General features: G+C 47.1%; 1 protein-coding gene across 1 annotated transcript; it reads right to left on the bottom strand.

The window, feature by feature from the left end:
- Window positions 1–991: 991 nt before the first annotated feature.
- Window positions 992–4911, bottom strand: LOC127294635 (RHOMBOID-like protein 2). The gene is made up of 6 exons (XM_051324492.2): window positions 4194–4911; window positions 2753–2916; window positions 2141–2304; window positions 1757–2016; window positions 1535–1661; window positions 992–1256 (listed from the first exon to the last, which is right to left on the bottom strand). The coding sequence occupies exons 1-6, from the start codon at window positions 4475–4477 to the stop codon at window positions 1134–1136; spliced, it is 1122 nt and encodes a 373-aa protein (XP_051180452.1). The 5' UTR covers window positions 4478–4911; the 3' UTR covers window positions 992–1133.
- Between the last annotated feature and the right edge of the window lie 12270 nt (window positions 4912–17181).

The raw sequence follows: 17181 nt of genomic DNA, 5'->3' as shown, positions 1-17181 counted from the left end.
TCGCCGCAATTTCCCACAGACGGCGCCAATTGACGAGGGATCACCTCGTCAATGCCTACGTATTGTAGACTTGGGTTTTGGGAGAGAGCGACGATGGAGATTCCGGGAGCGAGATTAGGCACACGACGTACCCAGCTTCGGGTCCCCTCGGTGGAGGATCCCTACGTGCTGCTAGCAATCCACTATATGATCATAGATGTGTTTACAGGGTGCCGCCATAGGCGGAGCTATGTTGTCTATATTCTGTCTATCTGTTGGCCTCCTTATTTCGGGTGCCCTAGTTAGCTTTATATGTGCAACCAGCCTAGGGTTTTACAAGAGTCCTAGTCGACTACTTCTTCGGGTTGCCTTGTTGGGCCTTCTCCATATTGGGCCGAGCCAGGTATACTAATAATGGGTACCCGAAGGGTATGCCCATGTCACTATATGTCTTATATTTTGTAAAGGACGAGTAGGATTTTTTTCCATCCGGCGGAGGCAACACTACATGCTTTTACACTAAATCAACAAAATATTTCAACGGGTAGTTTCTTAGATGTAATGATCAAATTTGATAAATTGACTGAAATTACTTAATTCTCACTTGGCTAAGACGTTTTTTTTTTTGTTTTTCTATCCTTTTCTTTGCTGGCTCAAATTTTGCTTTTTGTTATTTTATCATATCAGTTATTGGCGCATATTTTTGCGGGACCTCTGCCGCGAGCTGTCACCGCTGATGTGAATGCCAACGAAATAACAATTCAACTCATTTTCAGAGGCCCAATTATTTTCGAAATTATGTAAACCATCACTGCCTGACATTTATAAATGAAAGTCCCCTGCATGCTCGATGCTTCATCAGTGAGAGTCACTGATGCGGAGACACCGTGCATGCCAGTGTAATCAACACTTGTAGTTGTAGAACCCTTCCAGTTTTCGTCCATCTGGAGTCGGAACAACACTTGGTGGCTTCTCAACATATTAATCACAAGTAACCTAATAAGGCACTGCATAAAATAAAAGGATGTGCTATATCTCTTGTTAAGTAATCTTCTATTCTCTGCCTTCTTAAACGATGTATGTTTTTCATGTACACAAAGAATAAAGAAAATGTAGCAAGCTAGGAGACCTAAGGGAATCCGATTCCTCTTCTGCTAACTGCAAAGCTGCTGGCAGAACTGGTCGATCTTATCTTGTGGAGCTTCAGCTACAATGTAGCTCCGGTGTATGCCTGTGCCTTCGCACGTCAAGTTCAAGGTATTCCCCTGCAGTATTGCCTGCAAAGGAAATGGAATTTAGAATTACGCAGTGATTTACTTTTCTTTTTGTTTTTATTTTTGTTAGAACAAGTGCATTTGGTTTTCATACTGATCCCAAAGCATAATTTAGTTCATCAGCCAGTGGATTTTGCTTCCTTCTTAACTTATGCTAGGTGCCAAAAAAAGACGTTTTCTACTATGCTGGTAATATTTCGGGTTGTTGTGTTTCAATTTGTTAGCGGTGGCGGCAGTAGTATTTGGAAAGATGCAAAGGGAGACACTCCGGATTATCTTACATTGCAAGTTGTTGGTGATGAGTTGCACTTCCATTTTTTAGTAGGAACACAGCTCATATAGTGACACCAAGAGCAGTGATCATTTGCATTATATCCTCGGAAAAGCAGAACTATAGCCACCGTGAACCTGAAAATTAATTCAAAATGACAGGTATCATCACGTGAAAGATATAAATTCGATGGCTCATGGCTACTTCGAAATGAAAATTCAGGTGGACTCACCCGACAATCAGCATAACAGCAGCAACTATCCACAATACATATTGATATGTCTTATGCTTCCGTTCAGCAGGAGCAGTTTGTTGTCCAGGTGCTACTCTGTTCTGGTTAAGCCATGCAAACTGTGGTCGAATGAAGACCACAAATCCAAGAAAGAACCCAGATATAAGGCCCCCAATATGAGCAAAGTTATCCACTCTGGGGAGTATCCCAAGAGCCAAGTTCACCACGATTACAAATACCAGGGTTAATAATGCTGCCACCTGAAAGTAAGAGGGAATATCACACCATTTAATTGCACAAGTCATTCATGGTGGAGAAAACTGAATCAGTTTCGCTGCAAGAAATATTATTACTATTAAAAGAAGGATATAGTGGAAAAGAAACCTTATTTGCATAGAGTGTCCAATTTGTAATGAGTTCAGAAAGCATAGACCCAATCAGTCCAAACAGAGCACCAGAGGCACCAACGGAAATACTTGATCGGATGAAGAGAGCGGACATCAAGCTCCCACCAAAACCAGAAATGAGATAAACAATACCGATCCTCACTGTACCATGAGCACACAAAATTCTTCAGTACTCTAAGGCTTAGAAGCAATGAAATTGTATGCATATATATTTACATTCATTCATATAGCACTTGGAAGAACTTTATGCATGTTATGTGAGGGTTTCATAAATAAATCAGTGACATGGACAGGATAATTTGAGGCATTCGTGCATTTCAGGAGTTGTAGTAATACTAGTATGGTGCCTACTGGTTCATTCTAAGTAGCTTATCTGCATGTTTACAAAATCCTGATATTTTTTATTCCACTATAACAATCCAACTTACAGAACATATGATGTTACTCATGAATTGTCTGAAGCTTTATTAATAACAGAACTAGAACCTCAGGAGAACAATTATTAAAATGATAGGATTTAACTCTTCTCTTTGTTTTTGTTGAATTCAAGAAGGCTCAGTTAGAAAATGCAAGCAATGCTTTCACTTACCAAACCCAAATTCCTGTTCCAGTCGAATACCAATAAAAATAAGGCAAAGCACATTGATGAGCAAATGAACAACCCCTGCATGGAGCCACATACACGTGATTAAACGCCATCCTTGGCGACCATGGACAACTTTAGACACATCTAAAGCTCCCATCTTCAGCAACCTGGCATGGAAAATGTTTTGTTTAGTTCTGAAATTGTAAATATGCATATCAAATATACTATTGTTTGTTTTCATTTCCTTCCATATCCTTTTTTGTTGTATGTAGTGATGCAACAAAGTCGGAAAGACAAAATTCACTGCAGCTCTTAGAAGATATCAGTCGGATGACCAGGAGTCAACATGAAACAGTTTGAAGTTCATACAAACACAGAGCGAGGGCCAAGTTTCTGCAGATCTGAGCAAAGTAGATCTGATTGTGATCACACTGAAGAATGCATCCAGGTTAGAGTTTAATAGTATTAGTGGCAGAAACCTCATCACTTGTTAGATGTAAACATAGCATGCACCTACTGCTCTTCATTGACTTTACATTTGGAAATTAACATAAACCGTCCGATGAAAAGTCCAATGGCAGGGCAACATCATAAAAGTCCATCTATGCGGTATAACATCATCAAAGTCAAATTGTGCTGTAAGATGCACACCTAGACAGTTGGGATGATTAGAAACTTCCCTGAGTCATCACCAACTCCACCCATGAGCCCAGAATAGACTAAATCAACTATTGCAAAATGAACTATGAAAGCTAGGTAAGCCAATAACAAGTCTGAAGACGTTTTACATTTGACTTGGCAAGCCAATTGATCACTTATACATTTTTCTTCTTTCAGATTGTTACTTTTTTTTTTCTTTCACATGGACAGCGGCAGCTATGCCCGATCATTAGAGAGTGGAGCTTACGATGATGACACATGTCTTCCTGGAAGACATATCAATCACATAGAAGAAGAGGCCGACGGCCGATACACACCACCACGAAAGGCTACGACACACACAGTAAGCCGGACACTAGTTGATTAAATTCAGAGGAAGGCCAATACTGTTTCACATACACGAACAAGGTATGGTAGCACAAGCGCAGGGCCGATTTCACATAATGAGTTAGAGCCTGCACCCACGCTCATGGGATCTCAGAGTCTTCAAGATCAGGTTGAGGTTCAGGAACAAATTAGATGGTACGAATGTTTTCGTCGAAAAAATGATGTTTTTATAGCTTGTACAAGTTTTCCCTCAAAGAGTCGTGGGTTGCTAGTTTACATAATTCCGCAATCAGGAGGTGAACAGAACACTTTGTACCCATTGTCTGTCCTATCAGTTTGGGAATGAATGAACAGAAGGGAAAGGGGGGAAATTAAGTCTTGCACTTCAATTAGCGCCATTAATTAGTCTTGCACTTCAATTAGGAGGGGGATGGGGAGGAGAAGCTAGGTGACGTACGCGGTGGAGGATGGTCCGAGGAGCGGGTTCTCCTTGAGCGGCTGGAAGGAGAAGCGGCCGAGGAAGGATGCGAAGCAGTTTCCGAGGCCGCGGTCGGGGCAGTCGTTGACGAACATGGTGACGAGGAAGACGACGACGCAGGCGACGGAGGCGGCCGGGACGAGCCAGGACGTCCAGCGGCGGTAGTAGGGGCGCGCCCTGAGCCGGGCCGGGTTCAGGTGCACCGGCGGAGGCTGCGGCCGCTCGACGCGGACCTCGAGGGCGCCGGGGCCGGCGGGCTTCATCGCGGCTCGGCGGCCGGTTCCTTGAGGCGGAGGCTTGACGGAGGAAGCGAGGGAAGGAAGGGATGAGAAAAAGTTCGGGGTTTTGGTGGTCGGCTGTCGACCTGAGCCGCTGCAGGCGGGGAAGAGAAGAGAAGTTTGCTTGGGTTGTTGGTGAAGCTTCGTTTCTGGCTTGTTTGCGTTGCTGCAACTGTCAGAACCTGCAATTTATACTGTACTAGTATATTTTTTCATGGGAAGAACTCAGGACTTGGGAAGAGATCGACGCAGAGATTGCTTGCGTCGCGTTGCGTGCAGAGGGACGGATGCAGAAACTAAAAGCAGGAATTAAAGGATGAGTAGAAGAGGAGAAATGGGCTGTGATTGATTGGTGTTGTTGTTGGCCAGCTCCAGCTGCAAATTCGAGCCGGCAAAGCAGTAACCGCTCCTCTTATCTTGTTCCTTTTTTTCCCTTTATTATGGATGGAGTACGAGTTCTTGTTGCGTCTGAGCTGCGAGCAGCTGCCTTTGATTAATCTCTTCTCGATTGTATATGCACGGCTGGAGAGCACTTTCTCCAATTGGCTAGCAACGCAGTGGCAGTGGTAGTTTCAGTAGTATGACTGACCACATTTTCCTATAACCAGCTAGGGAGTCAAGTGCAACTAGTTAGAGTAAAAACAATAGTGTCCGTAGCTAATTTATAACCATTATATATAATAGTTGACTCTAAAAATATATTGGCTTTACGAAAATATGATCCACCTTTCAATCTCTCAAAGTATTAGGAGCACGCGCTAGAGTTAGCTTTTACATTAGAGCTCACTCTCCTTCTCTCTCATATTCTCTCCCCTCCAACTAAGTATTAATTGATAGAATACGTGTTTGTTACGTATTAGGTGTTGTAACGTGTAATCATGTAACTCTTGTAATCTCCTATATATATATACATCATATGGAGGCCGGCCGGTTTGTGCCGTGCAACTCACCCAAAACCAATCTTCCCTAAACTCTTTCATGGTATCAGAGCTTTGCTCCTGACCTAAACCTAATCCTCTCTTCCGCCTTCCTCCGCCGCCGCCGCCATCTCAGATCGCGTCAAGGGCTCTTCGCCTGCTGCATCGGTGACCACCACGGCCGCTCTCACGGTCTCCACTATGCCGGCCCTGAACAGCTCGTCCTCTGGATCCGCTGTGTCTGCGCCGGCTGCGCCCGTCGTCTCTCTGGCGTCGGCGATCACCATCAAGCTCACCGGAGAAAACTACCTATTCTGGCAAGCTCAAGTCGCTCCTCTGCTGCGGAGCCATCTTCTCATGGGGTACGTCGATGGGACGAAGCCCTGCCCTGCTGCTGAGATCGCCGTGTCCAATGGTGAGACCACGGTGCAGCAGCCTAACCCGGCGTACTCACTCTGGGTTCAGCAAGATCAATCCATCCTCTCGGCGTTCGTGTCCTCTATGACCGAAGGAGTCGTCGGGATGATCCTCTTTGCCGCCACTGCGCGCGAGGCATGGGAGACGCTTAGCGGTGCTTTTGCCTCCGTCTCCATCGCGCGATCGTCCGGCATCCGACAGCAGATGTCTGATCTCAAGAAGAACAATCTCTCTGTCAATGTCTATTTCCACCAGATGAAAGCCCTGGCGGATTCTCTCACTAGCATTGGTCAGCCACTTCGAGATGAGGAATTCGTCTCCTATATGCTCGCTGGCCTGGACAAGGACTACGACGCGCTGTACCAAGTTGTGAACTCCCGCACCACCTGCATCCCTATACGGGACTTGTTCTCTCAGCTGATGGCTACTGAAACTCGGATTGCAGCTCGTCGTGCTGAAGCTGGAGCAGCCATGTACTACCCTGCGGCGCAAGTTGCCGCCCATGGGAGTGTCTATGGTGCTGGTGGCGACTCACAGATCGCGACGTTTGGCGCCGCTCGCGGTGGTGGTGGCGGTGGCTTCCGCCCAACCTACCGCCCTGATTTTCGTCCGCCTCCGTCACCGGTAACGAAGATGGCCCCGGCCTCTGCTCCTTCCGGCTCTGGCAACAACAAGAAGAATGCCCCTCGCGTTGTGTGCCAGCTTTGTGGTGTGGCTTTTCACACCGCCTCCAAGTGCTTCAAGCGCTTCAATCGGATCTTCCTCGGGATCGGCAACGATGGCTCCAACACGGATCGCCAAGTTGCCATGGCAATGGCTGCGCAAGGTGGTGGCTACGGCGGGCAGCAGTCCGTCGATCCGGCTTGGTACGCAGACTCCGGAGCGACTCATCATGTCACACATGAGCTTGACCGCCTCACCACCAAGGAACCCTACTACGGCACCGATTTTGTTCATGCAGCAAACGGCAAAGGTATGCGTATACATAATGTTGGTCATGCACTGTTGCCTACTCCGTCATCTAAACCTTTACATCTCAATCGAATTCTGCATGTTCCTGATTCCACTAGCAATCTTTTGTCTATGAGTAAACTCTCTCGTGATAACAATGTTTTTATTGAACTTCATCCTTATGATCTCTTTGTCAAGGATAAGGACACGAGGGAGCCAGTTCTTAGAGGTCGTTGCCATGGTGGTCTCTATGAGATTAAAGCGCCAATTATCAAGCAAGCTCTCAGCAGTGTCAAGGTGTCACGTGATATGTGGCACAGTCGCCTAGGTCATCCAGCGTCCCAGATAGTTCAGCATGTTCTTCATAGTCATGATTTGCCTTCTAGTCATGAGTCCAATAAAATTAGACCAGTTTGTGATGCTTGTCAACAAGGGAAGAGTCATCAACTGCCCTTCTCCTTGTCTACTCGTGTAACAAAGTCTCCTTTAGAGATTATTTATTCCGATGTGTGGGGCCCTACCCAAACTTCTGTCAGTGGACATCGTTTTTATGTGAGTTTTGTTGATGCTTACAGTCGCTTTACGTGGCTCTATTTGCTTAAACACAAATCTGATGTCTATGATGTGTTTCTTCAATTTCAAAAGCATGTTGAACGTCTCCTTAATTGTAAGATCAAACATTTTCAAACAGATTGGGGTGGGGAGTATGAAAAACTCCATCCTTTCTTTCATAATCTAGGCATCTCACATCGTGTTTCATGTCCACACACACATCAACAAAATGGCACTGCTGAACGCAAACACCGTCATATTGTAGAAACTGGTCTTACCTTGTTGCTCATGCATCTTTGCCTTTGTGTTATTGGAATGATGCTTTCTCTACTGCGTGTTTTCTCATCAATCGACTTCCTAGCCGCACAATTGATATGAAAACTCCCCTTGAGCGTCTCTTGCGTGAAACCCCTGATTACACCTTTTTTAAGGTGTTTGGTTGCGCTTGTTGGCCTCATCTTCGCCCATACAATAATCACAAGCTTGATTTCCGCTCTAAAAAATGTGTATTTCTAGGCTACAGTACACTCCATAAGGGCTACAAGTGTCTCCATGTTCCATCCAATCGAGTCTATATCTCTAGGGATGTCATCTTTGACGAGACTGTCTTTCCTTTCTCCAACATGCCTGTGTCTCATACACCACCACCGATTCTGAGAGTCATCTCTTCTTTCGCCGACCACTTTATGGATACTGCATATGCACCGTCTTTGCTCGCTAATCATGGTGCAGGTACAGGTCGTGGCGCCCGCTTGGAACTTTTGTCTGAGGATCCTCCCCTTCACGTCGATCCTCAGCCTATGCATGGCTTGCATGGTGTTCCTGCTGCTGCCTCGGGATCTGCGCCTGTGCATGGCGTGGAATCCTCCGCAGCGATGTGCCCGCCGTCGCCGACTCGAGCCGCTCACCGACTCGGCTCCCTCCACCTGCATCCGCACGTGGTCACGCAGACCCGTCCTCGACCCGCTGGATTCCTCGCACGGAGCGCCGTCTCTCCTCGTCGGCCCATCGCTCTGCTGCTAGTGCCTCGCCCGTCGAGGCTGGTGCACCACCTGGTTCGCCCAGCTGCAGCCGCCGCTGCTCCCGTCAACCCGACGAGTGGCGGACCCGTCTGGCTGTTGCCGCCACCGGACCTACGACGCGCGCCCGGCGTGGTATTCGTCGACCCAAGATTCGCACGGATGGGACTGTCACTTGGAGTGCTATTTTGTCCGCACGTGATGCTTCTAAGGACACCGTTGAACCCTCGGATTATCGTGCGGCGCTTCGTCTACCGCCTTTGGCGTGCTGCTATGGAGACAGAGTTCTCAGCCTTGCGGCGCAATGGCACATGGAACCTTGTTCCCCCTGTCTCTGGTGTTAATTTGATTGACTCTCGGTGGGTGTTCAAGGTGAAGCTTCATGCAGATGGTTCCATTGAGCGGTATAAAGCTCGCTTAGTGGCCAAAGGGTTCAAGCAGCGCTATGGTCTGGATTATGATGAGACATTCAGTCCTGTGGTTAAGCCTGCGACAGTTCGCTTGTTGTTGTCTTTGGCTCTCTCTCACAGATGGCACATTCGTCAGCTGGACATTCAGAATGCTTTTCTTAATGGCTTTCTTGATGAGCAGGTCTATATGCGGCAGCCACCAGGTTTTGTTGATCCTGACAAACCTGATCATTACTGTCACCTTGTCAAGTCCCTCTATGGTCCAAGCAAGCGCCTCGTGCTTGGCATGCTCGTCTCGGTTCTGTTCTTGGCTCATTGGGCTTCTTGCCATCGGTCGTGATACTTCACTCTTTATACTTCAGCGCCATGATCTTACCATGTATCTGTTGGTCTATGTGGATGATATCATTGTTCTCAGCTCGTCTCCTGGTGCTATTCCTAGGTTGATTGCTCAGTTGAGGTCTGAATTCTCTGTCAAGGATCTTGGTGTGTTACATTATTTTCTGGGCATTGAGGTACAGTCACCGTCACCTGGATGTCTCCTTCTTCGCCAACGCAAGTATGCTCTTGAGCTCTTGGCGCGGGCCGGCATGCTTAAATGCAGTCCTGCTACTACTCCCATGTCATCCTCTGAGCGCTTGTGCAGTGTTGATGGTGATGCTCTTTTGTCTGAGGATGCTACTCGCTATCGCAGTATTGTTGGTGGCCTTCAGTACCTCACTGTGACACGTCCGGATCTGTCCTTTGTTGTCAACAAGGTGTGCCAGTACCTTCATGAGCCTCGTACTCCTCATTGGTCTGCTGTTAAGCGGATACTTCGCTATGTGCGTTACACCATTGACTGTGGTCTACAGTTTTGGGCTTCTCCTTCCACATTGCTGTCTGCCTTTTACGATCTTGTTGGGTGGCAATATGGATGATCGTCGCTCCACGGGGGGATATGCTATCTTCTATGGAGGAAATCTTATTGCCTGGAGTGCTCGCAAGCAGTCTACGGTCTCCAGGTCGAGTACGGAGTCTGAGTATAAAGCTCTTGCGGATGCTACAACGGAGCTTGTCTGGGTTCAGTCGTTGCTACGAGAGCTTGGTCGTCCTCAAGCTCAACCGCCAGTGTTGTGGTGTGATAACATTGGTGCTACATATTTATCATTGAACCCAGTCTTCCACGCGCGAACGAAGCACATTGAGGTAGACTTCCATTTTGTTCGTGAACGTGTGGCTCGGAAACAGCTCCAGATTCGATTTATTTCCTCCAAGGATCAAGTTGCAGATATCTTCACCAAGCCTCTTCCCTTGCCGCTGTATGTACATTGTAGGCACAATCTCAACTTGTCTCAACCAGTTGAGATCGAGGGAGGGTGATAGAATACGTGTTTGTTACGTATTAGGTGTTGTAACGTGTAATCATGTAACTCTTGTAATCTCCTATATATATATACATCATATGGAGGCCGGCCGGTTTGTGCCGTGCAACTCACCCAAAACCAATCTTCCCTAAACTCTTTCATTAATATATTATTTTATCTCTTGTAGCTAGCTGACTGGATCTTATTGTACTTACTCTTAGAGGCTGCTTGGTAGCATGAAAAACCGTTGGCTCATACTGGGCCAGTAATTTTTGGTCCATTTGATTGCCTAGCTCCTCTACGTTCTTGTATCACATGAGGGCCAAGCTCTAGAGAAACGACTGAATCGGCCCTTTCTACCGGTGCAAGCACGTTCTCTTCACTCCAACATTCATACTTGGAGGAGGTTATGCTGATTCTCCTTAAACTACTCCACACACCCTCTCTTCAAATCAAAACAACCATACCCCGAATCAAAATAACTTGTATATGCAAAAGATGTGTGTCGATGATATGAATCAATTCCGACATTCTCAGTTCCGAGTTTTGTCAGTCGTAAATCACCAATTTCGTGTATGAACTTTTGAGCAAATTTTGCCAAATTCATCGCACATGCTCAATCGTTTGAAAATTTCCTTTGAGTAGTAGGTTCACCTCACCATTCCGAAGACTTTCATGTTGAAAGGTTTTTGTTTTGGTGGATATAGATGGATGGATAAATGACTCGCTGGTATACTTTAATTCGTACGTATGTGTCAGTATATTTTGGAGTACTTTTGCTCAACTTCTCACTTGCTATTTTCATGGACGGCGACGTGGTGATGATAGGTGAGAAGTGAGAGGTGATAATCCATGGTGGTGACGGCATGGTGATGTTCATCTTCGCGGTCGGTGGCGTGGTGATGCTTGTGACCGACGTGACTTGTGGTGCCATGGTGGTATTCAACTTCGTGGTCGGCAACACGGTGATGCTTGTGACGGGCGTGAAAGACAGTGTCATCGTGGTGTCCGTCTTCGTGGTCAGCAACGTGGTGATGCTTGTGACCGGCGTGAACGCCGTGTCATGGTGGTATTCAGCTTTGTGGTCGGCGATATGGTGATACTTGTGATAGGTGTGAACGGCGGTGCCATGGTGGTGTTCGTCTTCGTGGTCGGCGACGTGGTGATGCTTGTGACCGGCGTAACCGGCAGTGTCATGGTAGTGTTGGTCTTCGTGGTCGGCGACGTGGTGATGCTTGTGACTTACGTGCACAACGGTGTCATGGTGGTATTCAGCTTCGTGGTCGGCGACATGGTGATGCTTGTGACAGGCGTGAATGACGGTGCCATGGTGGTGTTTTATCTTCGTGGTCACTGATGTGGTGATGCTTGTGACCGGCGTGAACGACGGTGCCAAGTGGTCGGCGACGTGCAGATGCTTGTGATAGGTGAGGTAAGGTCACCATGTTTCCATATAGGCGAGGCTTGAAAAATGTTCAAATTTTATTTTTAGCAAAAAATTATCATATTTGAAATAAAAATTGTTCCAAAAAAATTGCTAAAAAATTCCACAAATATTTATGCTCAAAAAAATTTGTTGTAAAAAATTCTCAAAAAAAACTTCAAAAAAGGAATTTGTTCATTTTTTGTTAAAAAATATAAAATGTTCATATTTCAAAATATGTTCAAATTTTTTAAAAAACAATCAAGTAACCGAAAGAAAACCGGCCAGAAATTGCCTGAGAGCCTCGCGGCCCGCGAGCTATCGCATGCGTGCAGAAGTTAATACGCCCCGCGACGAAGCGATGAATAGGTTTTCCCGACTGCACCTGGCGCGCCTATTCATCACGATCCGAACAAAATTAAAACCTGGAATTTTTTGAATTTAAACAAAAACCGAAACTTGAAATAAAATTAAATTTGAACAAATTTGAAACCTAATTTTTTTCAAACTATACAAAATTTGAGTGAATATTTCCAAATTTGTTTATTTTGAACATTTTTAAATTTTATTTTAAAAAGCTGTTTTTAAAATATTCAAATTAAAAAATATGATTACAAAAAAATTAAATTTGAAAATTTGCTCGAATTTGAAAATTGCTCCAATTTGGAAATTTCTCAAGCTTTAAAAATGCTTCAATTTGAAAATTTGCTCGAATTTAAATTTTTTCTCGAATTTGAAAAGAATGTTCAAAAAAAGGAAAAAAGGAGAATAGGGAAAACAGAAAAACCAAAAAAAAGGAAACCAGAAAAAGAAAAACGAAAGAGAAAAACGAAATCCGAGAAAAAACAACCAAAACGAGCGAAGAACCAAAGAAAAAAAATAAAAAAATGAAAAGACCACCCTAGATGGGCCACGGCCCGCTCTCTCCCATATGCGTGTGGTCGTTAGTCCGTGCTGCTGCTGGGCGGAGAGTAAGTTTTTCGGGGTGCACCGAAAATTCCTATAGATCGCAGAGGATATTAACGCACGCATACGTGGAAGACTAAGTCCATATACATGTGTTCTGCCTTTATCGGTTTTATGATCTTTCTTGAATATTTTGGTTTAGTTTTTTCCGGTGAATTTTCACTAGTTTTTTTTGGTTTTTTTGGTTTTTCTACCTTGTATATTTTCTTTTTTGATTTCAAATTCGAGCAAGAGGATATTAACGCACGCACACGTGGAAGACTAAGTTGGGCCACGGCCATGTACATGTGGGATTCGACCTTTCTTCTCACCGAAGTAGTTTATGGTTGAACGGAGTAGAGGACAGCTTATTTTCTTTTCAGCGAGCCAACGACTAATGGGTCCGCCCACCCGGAATCGCTTTAGGCAATGCTTCCTCCCGCATGCTGCTGAGATGTACCCCACCTTGAAGCATCGGCAGAACTTGGCCCAGCACCATCCTGGACCCGGAGGCTCGGCCTTGAACGAAGGACGGAGCCGGTTGATGAAGACCGGCCTGTTGCCGGCCACGGACGCCGAGGGCGAACTCTAAGGCCTTGTTTGGCCAGGGAGTTTTGACCGGTTTTTAGGTGTATAATCCCAGTGTAATTAAATAAGTGCTCTCAAATCTGCTAACCTAGCTGTTTGGCTGAAGAGTATTGAATGGAGTAATACTGAGTTTTGACCCTAAAACACGTCGGGTCAAAAGGGGATCAAAACGCGAGCTACCATTCGCGTTTTTTACACTCGGCGAACGCTGCGAACTCATGCGCATCCTAGCAGAGTTGAGTGCAACCTGCTCTGCCCAGCGCGTGTTCACACGAGAAGGAGCATGCAGTTGAGCAGTGTTCACACGAGAAGAAGCATGCAGTTGAGCACCGTGTTCACATGCAGTTGAGCGCCGTGTTCACACGAGAAGGAGCATGCTGTACTGCGCTGTGTTCACATGCTGTACATTTGAGCACGATCACGGCGGGGTCCACCACATGCATCCACAGCAGCGTGTGTTCACACGCGAAACCTGCAGAGTGCTGGCACCGTCCTTCAATCAGCTGCTGCACGCGCTAGTATAATGAGTATTAAGAAGATGAAGAGTATTTTGTGAAGGTAATTTTTCACCAAAAACTCTCCATGAAACACCTCTTAATACACAGAAATACTCTTGCACCAAATAAGGCCTAAGGCGGTGGCGAACTTGAGGCAGATTGCAAGGACGAAGGCGACGTGACCGAGCGGTGGAGAGGATCGAGCAACGAAGCAGAGGGAGATCGAATCGAGGCGGTACGTGACGTAGACGACGTGCTAGGGAAAGCCCTATCCCAGCACTCTCACTACAATAATGGCACGGTACGCCCCGCCCCGAGCCCTCAGCATAGCCTTAAAAGACCGTTGGTGTAGTCTACGCTCAGGGCCACCATCGATATAGCTCCTCGGGGAAGGTCCGTCTCGGCAGAGACACGTGTGCCCTCAGCGTAGCCCTATATGCCAATAGCGGCCCTCGACGCAGGTCAGCCGTCCTGTCCGTTAACTTCAATTTTTTGTTTTTTTTTTTCAATCTTTTTTTCATATTTTCTTTGTCTCTCACATGGATCATTTTAATTCTAACACTACACTTAATCTTAGGTCAAGTTACACCTCATAGTTAAACTTCCCACCCGGGTCACCCATCCTCTACCCCTAGCACGTTTAACATCTTGGTTTCTTCCGGTTGAGCACGAAATATTGTTGATAATACTACCATATCAATTCTATTAACCCTTTCGAGGATGCAATTTTTCTTTTTCTTTTTAAAAAAATACCCTGAATTTCTGGCAAAAACTAAAATCTTCCTTCTTTCATATTTTTATTTGGAATTTTGAGAATCTAAAAATCGTCTAACCTGGTAAACCCGGGTGAATTCGGATGTAACTTTTTCCCACGGTCATTGGATATATTATACATTTTTCCCGACTTCGTATGCAACCAAAAAAGGCGTTTTACCGATACATGACGCAATTTTGTAAAAAAGATCGAAATTCATTTTTTGTTAAATTCTCTTGCAACTAGATGACATAACATATGGACATCTCGAAGGATTTTTTTATCATTTTCTATCATTCAGTTGAAAGTTAAAAAGGCGATCCAGGGTGGGTGCGGGGAGGGAAAAAATTCAACCTCTACGTCAAGGGCGGCCGTCGGCGTAGTTTAAAAAAAGGAGAAGGCTATGCCGAGGGTGGTCGTCGGCGTAGCCTTGACGCCGTGACAGCGCCATCACGGCTTAAGTTTGGTAGACCACATGCACGGATCTATGCCGACGGCCCGCGATGTGCTGAGGGGTGAGGGCAGGCGTCAGTGTAGCGTTTCCTACACCGAGGACATCACTACGCTAACAGTCCTTTTAGTGGGCTGGCCTGGAGGCCCATACGTTGACAGGCCTGACTTTTAGCCGTCGCAGTGCGCCATTCCTGTAGTGTCTGACCACCCTTAACGACGTCATGATACCCGGAGCAGGCGGAAACGTCAAACGACCAAGGATGGGCGCTGGCGTGATCAGCCTTGGAGGCATAGGCCACTCACCTGAGCATGATGGAGAACCTCTCTCCCAAAAACGGCTGGCCATAGAAGGGAATCCCGCGTCCGCCCAGAACTCCTGCAGAAGCTCCGCATCCGAATGAAGAGGACCGAGAACGGCGAACGACCGGCGAAGAAGGTCAAGGCGGTTCTTCCTCATCCATGGCGTCGAGCGCAACCTGAACGAAGACGCCATCAGCGCCGAGATCCTCCACACCAGACAGGGCCACGTCAAGCGCGCCGAGGCAGGAGAACCTAGACCCCGAAGCCTCATTGCTCCACGCCGGCAGCACTATGGTCAGCCGTCGTTGGCCTAGAATGTTAGAAATAAGCACTCCGGCTCCGGCACGACACCAAGCAATCACGTGTACGAGTAGAATTGCTTGGATACGTATTTGTATAGGAGTGGATCTAGTCACGACTCGTACTGGTAGTTCGAGTAGGATAGCAAGTCCTGGCATATATAAGTGCGTGTATACCTAGCTTTGTAAACTACACCGTGAGTTGAATCAATACAAAGAAACCAAGGTGCGATATGCACCTGTGGCTATAACCTGTTTTGATGTTGTGCGTACGTGATAGTAGCTAGCTGCTCAAAGATTCGATCAGCCTATCTGCAGTATACGTGCGTGTGCGGAAGGTATCGAGTACGTGCGTGTGTCTCGTCGGAACTCATCGTCAGCGTCGTCAGAGAGCACTCGGCGGCAGGGGCTGTGCTTGGTATTAGATCGGCGAGAGTACTGCTGAGTCTGGGCCAACAATTGGTATCAGAGCCTCGTAGGATCTCCTAGTAACGGGAGGTCATGACGAAGGGAGTGGGCGAGTCTTCCAGCGCCGCGGCGCCGGTGCCAATGCAGTACCCGCAGTACATCCGCGACAACTACACGGTGTGGGCGACCACGATGATGTGGGCGCTCGAGTCCAACGAAATCTGGGAAGCTATCGATCCAGGCGGCGACGAGTTCAAGAAGGGCGCGTCGGAGTACCGCAAGGACCGGCGGGCACTCACGGCCATCTGCTCGGTGATGCCGATGGACGTGAAGCAGCACCTGATCTCGAAGAAATCTGCAAAGGAGGCGTGGGAGACGATCAAGACGCTAAATCTTGGTCACGAGCGCGTCCGCGAGGCGGCCCTACAAACCTTGCAGAAGAAGTACGAGAATCTGGAGATGGGAGAAGATGAGACGCTGGACGCCTTCGCTTCGAGGGTCGCTACATTGGTCAATGGGATTCGCGCGCTCGACGAGAAGCTCGAGGAGATCTCGATCGTAAGGCGTTTCCTTCGCGCGGCGCCGCCGCGTTACTTGCCCGTTGTTTCGGCGATCGAGCAGTGCGTCGATCTCAAGACTCTCACGATGGATGATCTAGTTGGACGGTTCAAGGCTCATGACGAGCGGATGAAGATCACCTATGGTGATGTGGTACCGGAAGAGCACGTTATGCTTACCCGTGCCCAGTGGCAGGCGGTGGTCGCCAAAGAGAAGGGCGACAAGGCATATGACATAAGAAGTGATGAAGAAGCTTCTCGCCCAGCGAAAAAGTACATCGCAGGGGAGAACGAGGACGACGCTCCGCCGAGGAGGAAGTTTGACATCAAGAAAGTAAGATGCCATAACTGCGGCGAGCTTGGTCACTTCAAGGTTGATTGCCGGAAACCACCGAAGCCGAAGGAAAGGGCTCTCATCGCCCAGGAAGGAGATGATGGACCGATGATGCTGATGCTCGAAGTATGCGAGCAGAAGGACAAGGAGGAGCTACCTCCTCCATCACCGGCTACGGAGATTGTGATGGATCACGGTCTACCGTGTGTGTATCACGTGGAAAAGCTATGCGACGAAGGTGTCGTCGAGAAGCAACGGAGTTCCCCGTTTCCACGTGAAACCACGGATGAGGCAAGTGAAGCTTTGGAGCTCGTTCATGGCGATATATGCGGTCCAATTTCACCCGCAACCCCGTCCGGCAATGAGTACTTCATGCTTGTGGTGGATGATCACAGCCAATATATGTGGATTGTGTTGCTGAAAAGTAAGGATCAAGCTAGACAAGCATTCGAGAAGATCAAGGAAGCTAGAGAGGTCAAGGCGAGGGCGAAAAAGTCCCTACGCATAGATCGGGGTGGT

The sequence above is a fragment of the Lolium perenne genome, chromosome 4, assembly GCF_019359855.2.
Source record: "Lolium perenne isolate Kyuss_39 chromosome 4, Kyuss_2.0, whole genome shotgun sequence".
NCBI classification, from domain to species: domain Eukaryota; kingdom Viridiplantae; phylum Streptophyta; class Magnoliopsida; order Poales; family Poaceae; genus Lolium; species Lolium perenne.
This window is presented reverse-complemented; position numbering and strand designations above follow the sequence as displayed.